Source organism: Mauremys mutica, chromosome 14 (assembly GCF_020497125.1).
Source record: "Mauremys mutica isolate MM-2020 ecotype Southern chromosome 14, ASM2049712v1, whole genome shotgun sequence".
NCBI classification, from domain to species: domain Eukaryota; kingdom Metazoa; phylum Chordata; order Testudines; family Geoemydidae; genus Mauremys; species Mauremys mutica.
In genome coordinates, this window is record NC_059085.1 from 46,656,981 (window position 1) to 46,673,706 (window position 16,726).

At 45.2% G+C, this 16,726-nt stretch overlaps 1 protein-coding gene across 2 annotated transcripts in view; it reads right to left on the reverse strand.

Moving 5' to 3' along the window:
* Positions 1-16,726, reverse strand: part of GABARAPL2 (GABA type A receptor associated protein like 2) — a 29,463-nt gene continuing 12,737 nt past the window's right edge. For both annotated transcript variants that reach the window (XM_044987228.1, XM_044987227.1), the window contains exons 4-5: positions 7,151-7,323; positions 1-587 (exon numbers count right to left, since the gene is read on the reverse strand). In XM_044987228.1, coding sequence (XP_044843163.1) covers positions 497-587; positions 7,151-7,323 — 264 coding nt within the window. In that variant the 3' untranslated portion in view covers positions 1-496. The remainder of the gene's footprint in view (positions 588-7,150; positions 7,324-16,726) is intronic.

Below are 16,726 nucleotides of genomic sequence, written 5' to 3' on the forward strand. Positions count from 1 at the left end.
TGTGTGGGAGGAATTTTTATTGTAGTTATTCCTTAATAGAATTCAGAAAGAGGAACATTAACTTAGTTCAATATGCTAAGCATCTTGCTACTGCTCAGAATAACCTAGTGAAGCCAGTGTTGTTCCTAAGAATAATTAATATTTTAATTCTTGTCAAGCTAACACCTCAAACTAAATCCAGAATAAATGCATGTTCCTCTTTTTCATGTTTTAGTAGCCCAACTACTTTGCGTCAATATATAAACAATGTCATTAAATATGTGTTCCAGAGGGGTGAGGCTCTGGGAACTTATAGCTATGAGGACAATGCACAATAAAGGAAAAAATCCCGATAATTTACCAGTCTATAAAACAAGGCTTATCAATATATTAGGAAATTAATCCAGTTACAAATGCATGATGTGTATGGGAGAAACCTCTGTGGGTGGCATAACTGAAAACAATTGGCTATTTACAAGATACATAGCAGGATGGTGCAGCAGCCAGACACCAGCATTCAGAAGCCAAATGTGTTTTCTCCACTGTAGGCCACATATAAGAATCCATCCTCATCCTTCTCCTTCTCATAAAGCTGTCCCATAGTTAGGCTTGAACAAGGGAAAAGAAAACACAATGAGAAGTTGCTCAAGGCAGCAGAGCTGCACATGGTAACAATTACTGTACGGCAAACAGAGAGAAGAGGATACAATGAAAAACAAAGCTCTAGACTAGAAGTGTAAGTTTAAATACATGAATGAGAGTACAGGAAATGCTATTGATTCCAGAGAGACACAGGAGGCATCCACATCCCTTAGTCATCACCAATATCCCTGGTTGCTCTTGAGTCCAGATGTTCTAGCACTGGCATTCATAAATAATTTCTGTGAATTTGCAAAATGCTTGGGTTTTTACTGTTAAGTTTGTGGGTCTACACAAATGCATTTCACAAATGTTGATTTTAGTAGATGCTGTTTGAAGCCTAATACACTGGTATGTTTCCAGTCTAGACGTATTAAAGTTGAAGTCTTGGGATATCATCATTTTTAGTGGGATCAGAACCTCAATAGCTCACTTCTATTGTTGTAGCTGAAGCATCACTACCACCTATAATTAAGATCGTGTGAACATTTCCATTTATAACTCCCCTTCCCCATTACAGTGTTCAGTTCATAACCCACTGGACTAATTTTCAAGGCTCAGTCTCTATCCAAAGATGAATTTATTCTGAAAGTTTGCGCAAAATATATTTCAAATTCAACCACTTTAAATGAGAGGTTGGGGGAATGGACACCTTCCCTATGATAAAATAAAAAGGGACTAATCTGAGTACCTCTTGCTCCAAAATGTCTGTGGGTAGCAAGTTTAAATTTGGCAGGAAACTAATCCTCATTGACAAGAAGGGCCTTTGAGTGTCCATGTGAAAATAAGTTTTGATTTGACCATGTGAGATAGCCTTTAGACTCGTTTTATGCAGTTTCGGCATTTTGGGAATACCAACAGTCCAAACAAAGGGACGTTGCACTCAGCATGCAAGTATGGTTAACCTCACTGCATATGACAGAATTCATCTGCTAGAGGGTGCACTGAAGAAGGTAAGGCTTCTAGTATTCTCTGCCTCATTCGCTGCGGTGTAACGTGTGCAATGATGTCTGTAGTAGTCATGGCTCATTAATTGTACAGTGAGGTAGGAGCATGCCCTACATGCCACTGTCCTAAATGTGTGCCTTGTATAGAACAGGCTGCTCCAGTGCTGTCTAGCCAAATAGTTCCAGACGCTGCAACTTTGTGTTTAATGACATTTTGTAGGTGTTTGTTGAATATTAAGTGATCTTTACAATAAATTAAAAAAGTCCTGTGACCTCTTATCATAGAATCATAGAATATCAGGGTTGGAAGGGATCTCAGGAGGTCACCTAGTCCAACCCCCTGCTCAAAGCAGGACCAATTCCCAGCTAAATCATCCCAGCCAGGGCTTTGTCAAGCCTGACCTTAAAAACCTCTAAGGAAGGAGATTCCACCACCTCCCTAGGTAACCCATTCCAGTGATTCACCACTCTCTGAGTGAAAAAGTTTTTCCTAATATCCAACCTAAACCTCCCCCACTGCAACTTGAGACCATTACTTCTTGTTCTCTCATCGGGTACCACTAAGAACAGTTTAGAGCCTTCCTCTTTGGAACCCCCTTTCAGGTAGTTGAAAGCAGCTATTAAATCCCCCCTCATTCTTCTCTTCTGCAGACTAAACAATCCCAGTTCCCTCAGCCTCTCCTCATAAGTCATGTGCTCCAGCCCCCTAATCATTTTTGTTGCCCTCTGCTGGACTCTTTCCAATTTTTCCACATCCTTCTTGTAGTGTGGGGCCCAAAACTGGACACAGTACTCCAGACGAGGCCTCACCAATGTCGAATAGAGGGGAATGATCACATCCCTCGATCTGCTGGCAATGCCCCTACTTATACAGCCCAAAATGCCGTTAGCCTTCTTGGCAACAAGGGCACACTGTTGACTCATATCCAGCTTCTGGTCCACTGTAACCCCTAGGTCCCTCTGTATCCTATCCCTACCCTCCAGCGTATCTACCACTCGTCCAAGTTTAGTATCATCTGCAAACTTGCTGAGGGTGCAGTCCACGCCATCCTCCAGATCATTAATGAAGATATTGAACAAAACCGGCCCCAGGACCGACCCTTGGGGCACTCTGCTTGAAACCGGCTGCCAACTAGATATGGAGCCTTGATCACTACCCGTTGAGCCCGACGATCTAGCCAGCTTTCTAGCCACCTTATAGTCCAATCATCCAGCCCATACTTCTTTAACTTGCTGGCAAGAATACTGTGGGAGACCGTATCAACAGCTTTGCTAAAGTCAAGTAATAACACATTCACTGCTTTCCCCTCATCCATAGACCCAGTTATCTCCTCATAGAAGGCAATTAGGTTAGTCAGGCATGACTTGCCCTTGGTGAATCCATGCTGACTGTTCCTGATCACTTTCCTCTCCTCTAAGTGCTTCAGAATTGATTCCTTGAGGACCTGCTCCATGATTTTTCCAGGGACTGAGGTGAGGCTGACTGGCCTGTAGGTCCCCGGATCCTCCTCCTTCCCTTTTTTAAAGATGGGCACTACAGTAGCCTTTTTCCAGTCATCCAGGACCTCCCCCCGTTTGCTATGAGTTTTCAAAGATAATGGCCAATGGCTCTGCAATCACATCCGCCAACTCCTTTAGCACCCTCGGATGCAGCGCATCCGGCTCCATGGACTTGTGCTCGTCCAGTTTTTCTAAACAGTCCCGAACCACTTCTTTCTCCACAGAGGGCTGGTCACCTTCTCCCCATACTGTGCTGCCCAGTGCAGCAGTCTGGGAGCTGATCTTGTTTGTGAAGACAGAGGCAAAATAATCATTGAGTACATTAGCTTTTTCCACATCCTCTGTCACTAGGTTGCCTCCCTCATTCAGTAAGGGGCCCACACTTTCCTTGACTTTCTTCTTGTTGCTAACATGCCTGAAGAAACCCTTCTTGTTACTCTTAACATCTGTCACTAGCTGCAACTCCAAGTGTGATTTGGCCTTCCTGATTTCACTCCTGCATGCCTGCGCAATATTTTTATACTCCTCCCTGGTCATTTGTCCAATCTTCCACTTCTTGTAAGCTTCTTTTTTGCATTTAAGATCAGCAAGGATTTCACTGTTAAGCCAAGCTGGCTGCCTGTCATATTTACTATTCTTCCTACACATCAGGATGTTTTTTCCTGCAACCTCAATAAGGATTCTTTAAAATACAGCCAGCTCTCCTGGACTCCTTTCCCCCTCATGTTATTTTCCCAGGGGATCCTACCCATCAGTTCCCTGAGGGAGTCAAAGTCTGCTTTTCTGAAGTCCAGGGTCTGTATTCTGCTGTTCTCCTTTCTTCCTTGTGTCAGGATCTTGAACTCTACCATCTCATGGTCACTGCCTCCCAGGTTCCCATCCACTTTTGCTTTCCCTACTAACTCTTCTCTGTTTGTGAGCAGCAGGTCAAGAAGAGCTCTGCCCCTAGTTGGTTCCTCCAGCACTTGGACCAGGAAATTGTCCCCTACGCTTTCCAAAAACTTCCATAAAACCTTGCTGCTTTATGATGTATAATGGCCTGAAAGATTTGTCAAAAAACAGGTTTTATTTCCTGTTTGTTGTTTAAATTGGACAGTCAGCTTTGTGCCCCTGCAGGCGGCCTGAGGCACTGTGAAATTGTGTTAGCACAAGAGATGAGTAGCTTAGGGGGGAATGGATTTTCAGTGAAGCTGTTTGGCTGAGTGTGCGAGGCCTTACGCTCACGTGACAGCATTTCTCTGTTTGGAGATAACACTATGACTCCTGAATGCCACAGCCCATCCATAACGTCTCAAGGAAAGTTCTGTGCAACACCACCACTGTAATTGTCTAAAAATCAAGAAATCAGTTGAGGCGGCCAGTAACACATTCCAGTCTAATACCACTCATTTTAACTCTGTCCATCCTCCCAACAGTTTCAAAATGTTGACACACAGAAAAAGAAAGAAAAGAAAAGAAGAATAGTGGAGGGAAACGGAGAATGGGGAGGTAGTAGGGGTACACACAAAGCCCCTAGCATGGGGGGAGAATTGGAACTCTGGCATGGGGAGAGATGTGAATAAGGGGATGTGATGGGGTGTACCAGGCCCTCACAGCTCTACCACACCCTGTTCCAAGAAAGAGCAGTAGAGGTGAGTCCTCCAGGCTGCAGAGAGAGACTGTAGGGAAGCAGCCAATCAGATCCCAACAGGCTCATATAAAAGGAGCTGCTGGCCACAGCAGAGTAGATAGGTTGCTGACTGGAGTGAGGGAAGCAAGGTTGATGCTCCTGGCTGGCTACAGGGACTCAAGAAAGACTTCATCCCTAAGGTAAGGGTGAAGATGCTGGGGCCATCACAGGGGGTTGGTTGCAGTGAATCCTTTAAACAGGAGTAGCAGGGTGGCACAGAGGAAGCATGTGGGGAAAAAGAGGAATACAAGGAGCCCCCTGCCATATGCAATGAGCTCAACCTACAGAAGCAAGGAAGTGTCTGACCCTCTAGTTAAACTTTGTTTTTTGTTAATATTTGAGCAAAAAGATGCCGTTGTTAAAGATTCAACATTCCTGTCCATCCAGTTAACACGATATTCTATGTGAAAGTTCACAACTCACGTTTGAGGTGTTACTGCAATACCAGGAAGATCAGACCTGAGTAACCACGCAGGAAGGAAAAAAAATCCCTTTCAGGCCTCATACACAATAAAGCAGCAAAAGGGGGACCCACAAATGCAATTTTTAAAAATCCTTTGCAGATTCTCTGAAGAGACCATTAAGGTTGCATGGTTTTAAGCTTTCAGACATCAAGTAATGCCTTATCTCTGCCACGATGACATGCTGTTTCTCAAATAATGCAGTATAGCGTCTGCTACAACCTTTGGTGCCCATGTAGTATCTGCTACTACAATGTATCATGAGTGATGTGGAGAAAGTAGATAAGGAAAAGTTATTTACTTATTCCCATAATACAAGAACTAGGAGTCACCAAATGAAATTAATAAGCAGCCGGTTTAAAACAAATAAAAGGAAATTCTTCTTCACGCAGCGCACAGTCAACTTGTGGAACTCCTTACCTGAGGATGTTGTGAAGGCTAGGACTATAACAATGTTTAAAAGGGAACTGGATAAATTAATGGAGGCTAAGTCCATTAATGGCTATTAGCCAGGATGGGGTAAGGAATGGTGTCCCTTGACTCTGTTTGTCAGAGGGGGAGATGGATGGCAGGAGAGAGATCACTTGATCATTGCCTGTTAAGTCCACTCCTCTGGGGGACCTGGCATTGGCCACTGTCGGTAGACAGGATACTGGGCTAGATGGACCTTTGGTCTGACCCAGTATGGCCATTCTTATGTAATGTATTCTGTGTACGCCAGTCAATAAAACTTATTTCTATATAAAATGCATAGTGAATAACACAAGGGGCCATTCCCTTCATTCACTTTGCACCTTACAAGATTATAATTCAGTACTGTATTATTTAAGAAAGTAGGTGGCTATCTGATTAGTCATACATACCAGGGGGCAGATTTAAGGGTTGTTCCAAGAATCCTGACTATGGTATTCACTTTTGAGCATTTAATCACGCAACCTTAACATTCTCAATGGAACTGTTGGTACCATGCTTGGTGCTGTGGAGAACATAGAATAAGCACAGTACTTGTCCCAAAGAAATTAAAGTCTAAGAGGATTTTAGTGACCCTCTCCCCTAGATACTAAAATGATTCCTGAACTCTTGCTGAAGTTTAACTTTGTTAAACTTGCTTTCTTGGCAAGAAGTTCACCATCTATGTCTCAGACTCCTACATGGCATCTCAATAACCTTCCCCACCATCCTTCCCTGATGCATGTCACAACTGAGCTGCTTTACAATCATCTTTTCTTCAGCTGGGGGTTTGTATTTTGCCAGCATTTAAATAAAATGAGAAAAATAAGAGCAATGATATTAAATTGCAAACCATTCTTCCTTTACTTCCTCAGTGAGCTGCTCCTCAGTATATCATTTTGAGGGGTTAACACTAACATCCTAGCAGAACGTGGTCCATCAGGCTTATGCAGTAGTGCAAGTAGAATTAATTTCTTACTGGTATGCTGCCCTCATGGGAGGGACACAAAGGGGGGGGGGCATGTGACCTCCATCACATGACTTTTTCTCCCCTCCCAGCTCGGGGCCCCTGCACTCTCCCTGTCCCCTCCCCATGATCCATCCCACATTACCGGGGAAGGGGGAAAGGGGCTCTGTCCTCCTCCTACTGCACCAGATACTTCTAAACTGCAGGGTTCTCTGGAACTGCAGCAGTGAAAAGCGCAGAACATGGGGCCACTCCTCCAGCGCAGCTGTACCACTTCCAGCCCTGTCCTCTGATGGGGCTGCTGTACAGACCCCAGACAGGAGTCGCAACTGCATGGAATGGCTGGGGGTGGTACAGCTGGGCCAGAGGAGCTGCTGGAATGGGGCCACCCGGTGGTCTCCTGTATCTTTCTGGAACAGAGTACCAATTATAAATATCTTACTGGTATGGCAGACTGGACCAGACCACCACACTTGCACCACTGAGCTTATGTATCTTTAGTGAAATGCACACAAATTCCAGTCTAATGGCCTCTCACCTGGACTGTGGGACAGTCTTGTCTACAAAGAGGAATATTGCTTTCTCAGATGGCAGTTGAATCCTCTTCCTGATGATCCACATGAATTGGGCCACAGTGATGTCAGACGGAACCAGATACTTCCTCTTATCAATGTCAACAATCTGAGAGCCTGAGACCTTTTCCACAATGACCTATTAAAGCATAGATAGAAAGATGAGGCTTTGCTGGGTGGATCTAGACAGACTAGTCTCTCTCTTGCTAGGACAGGCTTACAATACTATGGGCAGATGGATGTCGAACAGAAGGTGAACCGAATCCATCCATCCCTCTAGATAGCTCAAAAAACCCTGCTCAATATGCAGCATTCAAAAGAGAAAACAAAATGTTAGTATGCATAAGTAGGGCCCTACCAAATTCACAGTCCACTTTGGTCAGTTTCACAGTCATAGGATTTTAAAAATTGTAAGATTCATGATTTCAGCTATTTAAATCTGAAATTTCAGTGTTGTAATTGTAGGGGTCCTGACCCAAAAAGGAGTGGTGGGGGCCCCCACAAAGTTATTGTGTGTGGGGATGGGGTGAAGGGGGGTGGGTTTGTGGTACTGCAACCCTTACTTCTGTGCTGCTTCTGGCAGCAGCACTGACGTCAGAGCTGGAGAGTGGTGGCTGCTGGCCAGGAGCCCAGCTCTGAAAGCCGTACCGGGTCAGACCAAAGGTCCATCTAGCCCGGTATCCTGTCTACCGACAGTGGCCAATCCCAGGTGCCCCAGAGGGAGTGAACCTAACAGGCAATGATCAAGTGATCTCTCTCCTGCCATCCATCTCCATCCTCTGACAAACAGAGGCTAGGGACACCATTCCTTACCCATCCTGGCTAATAGCCATGAATTTATCTAGTTCTCTTTTAAAAGCTATTCTAGTCCTTGCCTTCACAACCTCCTCAGGCAAGGAGTTCCACAGGCTGACTGTGTGCTGTGTGAAGAACTACTACTTTTTATTTGTTTTAAACCTGCTGCCCATTAATTTCATTTAGTGGCCCCTAGTTCTTATATTATGGAAACAAGTAAATAACTTTTCCTTATTCACTTTCTCCAAGCCACTCATGATTTTATATACCTCTATCATATCCTCCCTTAGTCTCCTCCTTTCCAAGCTGAAAAGTCCTAACCTCTTTAATCTCTCCTCAAATGGGACCTGTTCCAAACCCCTAATTCAGGAGTCCCTAACTCGGTGCCCATGGGCACCATGGTGCCTGCCGGGGCATCTAAGTGTGCCCGCATACTGGCTGGCGGACGAGCATCTGCCAAAATGCCGCTGACAAGTAGAATCATCCAGAGGCATCGCTGATTTTTTCAGCGGTATTTCAGCGGCGACGCCTCTGGATGATGCTACTTGTCAGTGGCATTTCAGCAGCAATGCGAAATTTTGGCAGATGCTCATCCGTCACCATGGTACTCCGTGGGCGCCAGATGAAAAAGATTGGGGACTACTGCCCTTTTGTTGCCCAATCACTTAATTTTGTGAGATCTTTTTGAAGTTCTTCACAGTCTGCTTTGGTCTTAACTATCTTAAGCAGTTTAGTATCATCTGCAAACTTTGCCACCTCACTGTTTACCCCTTTCTCCAGATCGTTTATGAATAAGTTGAACAGGACTGGTCCTAGGACTGACCCTTGGGGAATACTACTAGTTACCTCTCTCCATTCTGAAAATGTACCATTTATTCCTACCCTTTGTTCCCTGTCTTTTAACCAGTTCTCAGTCCATGAAAGGATCTTCTCTCTTATCCCATGACAACTTAATTTACGTAAGAGCCTTTCAGGGACCTTATCAAAGGCTTTCTGGAAATCTAAGTACACCATGTCCACTGGATCCCCCTTGTCCACATGTTTGTTTGACCCCTTCAAAGAACTCTAATAGATTAGTAAGACACGATTTCCCTTTACAGAAACCATGTTGACTATTGCTCAAGTTTGTTTTTCCTATGTGTCTGACAATTTTATTCTTTACTATTGTTTCAACTAATTTGCCCGGTACCAATGTTAGACTTACCAGTCTGTAATTGCTGGATCACCTCTAGAGCCCTTTTTAAATATTGGCATTACATTAGCTATCTTCCAGTCATTGGGTACAGAAGGTGATTTAAAGGACAGGTTACAAACCATAGTTAATAGTTCCGCAATTTCTCATTGAGTTCTTTCAGAACTCTTGGGTGAATGCCATCTGGTCCCGGTGACTTGTTACTGTTAAGTTTATCAATTAATTCCAAAACTTTCTCTAGTGATATTTCAATCTGTGAGAGTTCCTCAAATTTGTCACCTACAAAGGACGGCTCAGGTTTGGGAATCTCCCTAACATCCTCAGCCGTGAAGACTGAAGCAAAGAATTCATTTAGTTTCTCTGCAATGACTTTATAGTCTTTAAGTGCTCCTTTTTGTATCTCGATCATCCTGGGTCCCCATTGGTTGTTTAGCAGGCTTCCTGCTTCTGATGTACTTTTTGTTATTACGTTTTGAGTTTTTGGCTAGCTGTTCTTCAAACTTGTTTTCTGGCTTTTCTTATTACATTTTTACACTTAATTTGGCAATGTTTATGCTCCTTTCTATTTACCTCACTAGGATCTGACTTCCACTTTTAAAAAGATGCCTTTTTATCTCACTGCTTCTTTTACATGGGTAAGCCACCATGGCTCTTTTTTAGTTCTTTTACTGTGTTTTTTAATTTGGGGTATACATTTAAGTTGGGCCTCTATTATGGTGTCTTTGAAAAGTGTCCATGCAGCTTGCAGGGATTTCACTCTAGTCACTATACCTTTTAATTTCTTGCATGGTGTCAAGTATCAGGGGGTAGCCGTGTTAGTCTGTATCCACAAAAACAAGAAGGAGTCTGGTGGCACCTTAAAGACTAACAGATTTATTTGGGCATAAGCTTTTGTGGGTGAAAAACCTCACTCCTTCAGATGCAGATGGAAGCCTACTTTCGTTGTCTCTGACTCAAGGAATATTTTCAACACAACACTGAACAGTGCACTGATCCACAGGAACCCTCCTACCAACATTACAAGAAGAAGAACTCTGCATGGACTCCTCCTGACGGTCGAAATGACAGACTGGACCTCTACATGGAGTGCTTCTGCAGATGTGCACAGTCTGAAATTGTGAACAAACAGCATCACTTGCTCCATAACCTCAGCCATACAGAATGCAATGCCATGGGTGAACTCTAGTTCACCCATCTTATTATTTAGACTTCCAGCATTTGTGTACAACTCTGACATTATAATCAAAGGGGCTGACAAAGGAGGTGCTGTAGTCATAATGAACAGGTCGGATTATGAACAGATGCATCTGAAGAAGTGAAGTTTTTTACCCACGAAAGCTTATGCCCGAATAAATCTGTTAGTCTTTAAGGTGCCACCAGACTCCTTGTTTTAATTTCTGTTTGCAAAAATAAGGAGATTAGTTATAGTTCCCCTTTCTGAAATTAAATGCCACAGTGTTGGGCTGTTGAGGTGTTCTTCCCACCACAGGAATGTTGTTATATCATGGTCACTATTTCCAAGCAGTCCTGTTATAGTTACCTCTTGGAACAGATCCTGTGCTCCATTCAGGACCAAATTGAGAATTGCCTGGCCCCTTGTGGGTTCCTGTACCAGCTGCTCCAAGAAGCAGTCATTTAAAGTATCGAGAAATTTTGTCTCTGCATTGTTGTCCTGAGGTGATATGTACCCAGTAATATAGGGATAACTGAAATCCCCCACTATTATTGAGTCTTTATTTTCATACCTTCTCTAATCTCCCTTAGCATTTCATCATCACTATCACTGTCCTGGTCAGGTGGTTGATAATAGATCCCTACTATTATATTCTTATTAAGAGTATGGAATTACTATCCATAGAGATTCTATGGAACATGTGGATTCATTTTAAGATTTTTACTTCATTTGATTCTGCATTTTCTTTCACATATAGTGTCACATCTCTTTCCACCCCCCTGCACATGACCTGATTTTGTACCCCGGAATGATTATCCCCACTCCACCAGGTTTCTATGATGCCTATTATATCAATAGCCTCCTTTAACACGAGGCACTCTAGTTCACCCATCTTATTATTTAGACTTCCAGCATTTGTGTACAAGCATTTTAAAAACTTGTCACTGTTTGTCTGCCCTTTTCTGATGTGTCAGATTCTTTGTGAATGTTTCTCATCTGATCTGGCCCATATTTTATCCTCTTTCATCCTCTCCTCTTGACTAAAACCTAGCGAATCTCTATCAATAGGCTCTCTTCTGAGAGAAGTCTCTGACCGATCCACATGCTCCTCTGCAGCAATCAGCTTTCCCCCATCTCTTAGTTTAAAAACTGTTCTGCAACCTCTTTAATGTTAAGTGCCAGCAGTCTGGATCCACTTCGGTTTAGGTGGAGCCCATCCTTCCTGTACAGGCTTCCCCCCTATCCCAAAAGTTTCCCCAGTTCCTAATAAATCTAAACCAGGGGCGGGCAAACTTTTTGGCCTGAGGGCCACATCGGGTTTCCAAAATTGAATGGAGGGCTGGTTATGGGAGGCTGTGCCTCCCCAAACAGCCAGGCATGGCCCAGCCCCCCTGGGACTCCTACCCATCCAACACCCCCCTGTTCCCTGACGGCCCCCCAGAACTCCTGCCCCATCCACCACCCCCTGCTCCCTGTCCCCTGACCGCTCCCGCACCCCCTGGCCCTGACTGCCCCCTGCCATTGCATCCAACCCCCCACTCCTTCCTGACTGCCTCCCCACCCCCAGACCTCTGCCCCATTCAACCCGCCCTCTGATGGCCCTGCCCCCTGACCACTGCCTCAAACTCCCCTGCCCTCTTACTGGACTGCCTGGAGCACTGGTGGCTTGTGGCCCTACAGCCACGCCACCCAGAGCACCGGCTCAGGCTGAGGCTCTGCATCTGTGCTACCCAGCCGCCCAGAGCATTGTGCTGGCAGCGTGGTGTGCTGAGGCTGCGGGGGAGGGAGAGCAGCAGGGGAGGAGCCGGGGTAGCCTCCTGGACCAGGAACTCAGGGGCCGGGGAGGAGGGTCCTGCAAGCCACATAGTTTTCCCACCCCTGATCTAAACCCCCTCCTCTCTACAGCATCATCTCATCTACACATTGAGACTCTGAAGCTCTGCCTGCCTGCCTACCTGGCCCTGTGTGTGGAACTGGAAGCATTTCTGAGAATGCTACCATAGAAGTCCTGGATTTCAATCTCTTTCCTAGCAGTCTAAATTTGGCCTCCAGGACATCTCTCCTACCCTTCCCTATGTCATTGGTACCTACATGTACCACGACCACTGGCTCTTCCCCAAATAAGTCACTCTAGATGCCTTGAGAGATCCACAACCTTCGCACCAGGCAGGCAAGTCACCATACGGTTCTCCTGGTCATCACATAACCAGCTATCTACGTTTCTAATGATCGAATCTCCCATTACTAACACCTGCCTTTTCCTAGTGACTGGAGTTCCCTCCTCCAGAGAGGTAACCTCAGTGTGAGAGGATACCCCATCATCATCTGGAAGGAGGGTGCCAACTATGGGAAGGTTTCCCTCTGCTCCCATTGACTGCTCTGCTTCCCTGGGCCTTTCATCCTCCAACAGCGCAGGGGCTGTCTGATTGGAGGTGGGACTAATCTACTGTGTCCCGGAAAGCCTCATCAACATACCTCTTTGCCTCCCTTAGCTCCTCCAGTTCTACCACCTTGGCCTCCGAAGCCCACACCTGGTCTGAGGGCCAGGAGCTCCTTGCACCAAATGCCCACAGGACAGGTAATCATACATGCTACACTGAGCACAATAAACAGGATAGCCCCCACTCTGCTGCTGGGCTTCTGCATGCATTCTCTCCTACAGTTACCTAGGTTAATGATAGGGTTTTTGTTTAAAATCAAGAAGTTTTGATTATAGTTTAAAGGTTTTAAAGAATGGCAAGTGTACCTCGCCCCCTTCCTAACTCCCTCTTGAAACTCCCTGTTAGCGGCCCCTGGTCACTTGCTCATGGCTTTATAAAGCCCTGACCTTCCTGATAGCCCCACCCCTGACTAAGGCTCAGCCAATGAACAGAAGCTTCTAGATTTCAAACCTTGTTTAGAAGGTCACAGCTTCCAACACATTCTTACTGAAAAACTGCTGATTCATTTTTACCATGTAATTATAAAATCAACTGGAATATAATTATTGTACTTACATTTCAGTGTATAGTATACAGAGCAATATACAGACAATAACTTGTATATGACATTTTAGTTTGCACTTACTTTGCTAGTGCTTTTGATGTAGCCTGTTAAACTAGGCAAATATCTAGAGCAGTGGTCCCCAACCTTTTTCGTGTGGCGCCCCACGGAGGACCGTGGCAGCGGACGAGCATCCGCCGAAATGTGGCAACATCAATAGGCATTGTTGCCAAATTGCTGCCGACAAGCTGCGTCATCCAGAGACATCGCCGCCAAAAATGTCATTTCAGCAGCAACGCCTCTGGATGACGCAGCATTTCGGTGGATGCTCGTCCACTGGCCAGTACCCAGCCGCACTTAGACACCCTGGCGGGCGCCATGGCACCCGCAGGCACTGTTTTGGGGACCCCTGATCTAGAGGAACTGATGTACCCTCTGTGGTACGTGTACACCTGGCTGAGAACCACTGGGCTAGAGAAAGTAAAGCTCTTTCCCCTATGGGCATGTCTTTCCATAATTGTCTACTAAGGGGTTTCTTGTACCTTCTGAAGCATGTGGCACTGGTCACTGTCGGGGACAGGATATGGGTCTAGACCAGGGGTCGGCAACCGGTGGCTCGCGGCTCGCCAGGGTAAGCACCCTGGCGGGCCGGCCCGGTTTGTTTATCTGCCGCGTCGGCAAGTTCGGCCGATCGCGGCTCCCACTGGCCGCGGTTCGCGGTCCCAGGCCAATGCGGGAGGCAGGAAGCGGCGCGAGCCGAGGGATGTTCTGGCCGCGGCTTCCTGCCTCCCGCATTGGCCTGGGACCGCGAACCGCGGCCAGTGGGAGCCGCGATCGGCCGAACTTGCCGACGCGGCAGATAAACAAACCGGGCCGGCCCGCCAGGGTGCTTACCCTGGCGAGCCGCGAGCCACCGGTTGCCGACCCCTGGTCTAGATCACTGGGCTGACCTTATATAGCAATCCCTTACTTTCCTCTTACTCAGTAAGCACAGGTCTCCAAGGGTGTATCAAACATACAATCATGAGTTCAGTGATGTAGTTACTCCCTGGAGCCAAAGATCACAGCATAAGTAAGGGTGTATGCTGAGAAAGTTCGTGGAATTGGATAAAACTCCTTTATTCCCGACCACTGATATCCTCTGCAACCTTAGCCTGACCTTTTATCCTAATTCCTAATTTGTTTTGGAAAAGACTGAGGTGCTAGTGATAAATAAGGAAGATGAGACTAAGCAAAGGCTGGCTTCAAGCCTGTAAACTATATCAGTGCTGCTATCTTGTTATAATGTAAGGATGAAGCTGTCTACAGGAATTATTTTGAGGACATTCTATGGCCTGTGTTAGGCAGGAGATAAGACGAGGTTCAGTCATATGATTCTATGATCTAAAGAGGTCACCTAATCCAGTCTCCTGTACTCAAGGCAGGACTAAGTATTATCTAGACCGATAAGTATTATCTGACAGGTGTTTGGAGATTTTTTTAAGAGCAGGTTAGACTGCAGGGTCGGTTCTGGAGCCAGTTTTGTTCAATATCTTCATTAATGATCTGGAGGATGGCGTGGACTGCACTCTCAGCAAGTTTGCAGATGACACTAAACTGGTAGGAATGGTAGATACGCTGGAAGGTAGGGATAGGATACAGAGGGACCTAGACAAATTAGAGGATTGGGCCAAAAGAAACCTGATGAGGTTCAACAAGGACAAGTGCAGAGTCCTGCACTTAGGATGGAAGAATCTCATTCACTGTTAGACTAGGGACCGAATGGCTAGGAAGCAGTTCTGTAGAAAAGGACCTAGGGGTTACAGTGGACGAAAACCTGGATATGAGTCAACAGTGTGCCCTTGTTGCCAAGAAGGCTAATGGCATTTTGGGCTGTATAAGTAGGGGCATTGCCAGCAGATTGAGGGATGTGATCATTCCCCTCTATTCGACATTGGTGAGGCCTCATCTGGAGTACTGTGTCCAGTTTTGGGCCCCACACTACAAGAAGGATGTGGAAAAATTGGAAAGAGTCCAGCGGAAGGCAACAAAAATGATTAGGGGGCTGGAGCACATGATTTATGAGGAGAGGCTGAAGGAACTGGGATTGTTTAGTCTGCAGAAGAGAAGAATGAGGGGTGATTTGATAGCTGCTTTCAACTACCTGAAAGGGGGTTCCAAAGAGGATGGATCTAGACTGTTCTCAGTAGTAGAAGATGACAAAACAAGGAGTAATGGTCTCAAGTTGCAGTGGGGGAGGTTTAGGTTGGGTATTAGGAAAAACCTAATTTTTTATTAGGAGGGTGGTGAATCACTGGAATGGGTTACCTAGGGAGGTGGTGGAATCTCCTTCCTTAGAGGTTTTTAAGGTCAGGCTTGACAAAGCCCTGGCTGGGATGATTTAGTTGGGCATTGGTCCTGCTTTGAGCAGGGGGTTGGACTAGGTGACCTCCTGAGGTCCCTTCCAACTCTGATATTCTATGATGGAGATTTCAAAACCTCCCTGGGCAATTTATTCCAGTGCTTAACCACACTGACAGGCAATTTTTCCTAATGTCCTACCTAAACTGCCCTTGATGCAATTTAAGCCCATTGCTTCTTGTCGTATCCTCAGAGGTTAAAAGTTGTTTTTTTTTCTCCCTCCTCGTAATAACCTTTATGTACTTGAAAACTGTTATCACTGCCCCTGTCCCCCAGTCTTCTCTTCTCCAGACTAAACAAACTCTGTTTTTTCAAGCTTTCCTCATAGGTCACGTTTTCTAGACATTTTAATCATTTTTGTTGCTCTTCTCTGGACTTCATCCAGTTGGTTCCCATCTTTCCTGAAATGTGGTGCCCAGAACTGGACACAATGCTCCAGTTGATACCTAATCTGCATGGAGTACAGCAAAAGAATTACTACTTGGGTCTTGCTTACAACACTCCTGCTAATATATCCCAGAATGAGGTCTGCTTTTTATTTATTTTCAAGTGTTACACTGACTCAGATTTAGCTTGTGATCCACTATTACCCCCAGATCCCTTTCTGCAGTACTCCTTCCTAGGCAGTAATTTCCCATTTTGTATGTGTGCAACTGATTGTTCCTTCCTAAGTGAAATACTTTGCATTTGTCCACATTGAATTTCATCCTATTTACTTCAGACCATTTCTCTAATTTGTCCGGATCATTTTGAATTTTAATCCTATCCTCCAAAGCACTGGTATCATTTGCAAACTTTATGTGCACACTTCATGTCATTATCTAAATCACTGATGAATGACTAGTGTCACAGTTGTTCCTTCTGTCCTTTTAGAATCTATTAATCTACATTACAAATGTCTGCTGGCGTAATTGTCAGTCAGATGCATGAACAGCTGTGATTCCAAACTGACATAGCTATGTCAGCAAATATCACCAGTGTAGGTACAGTTATACTGTC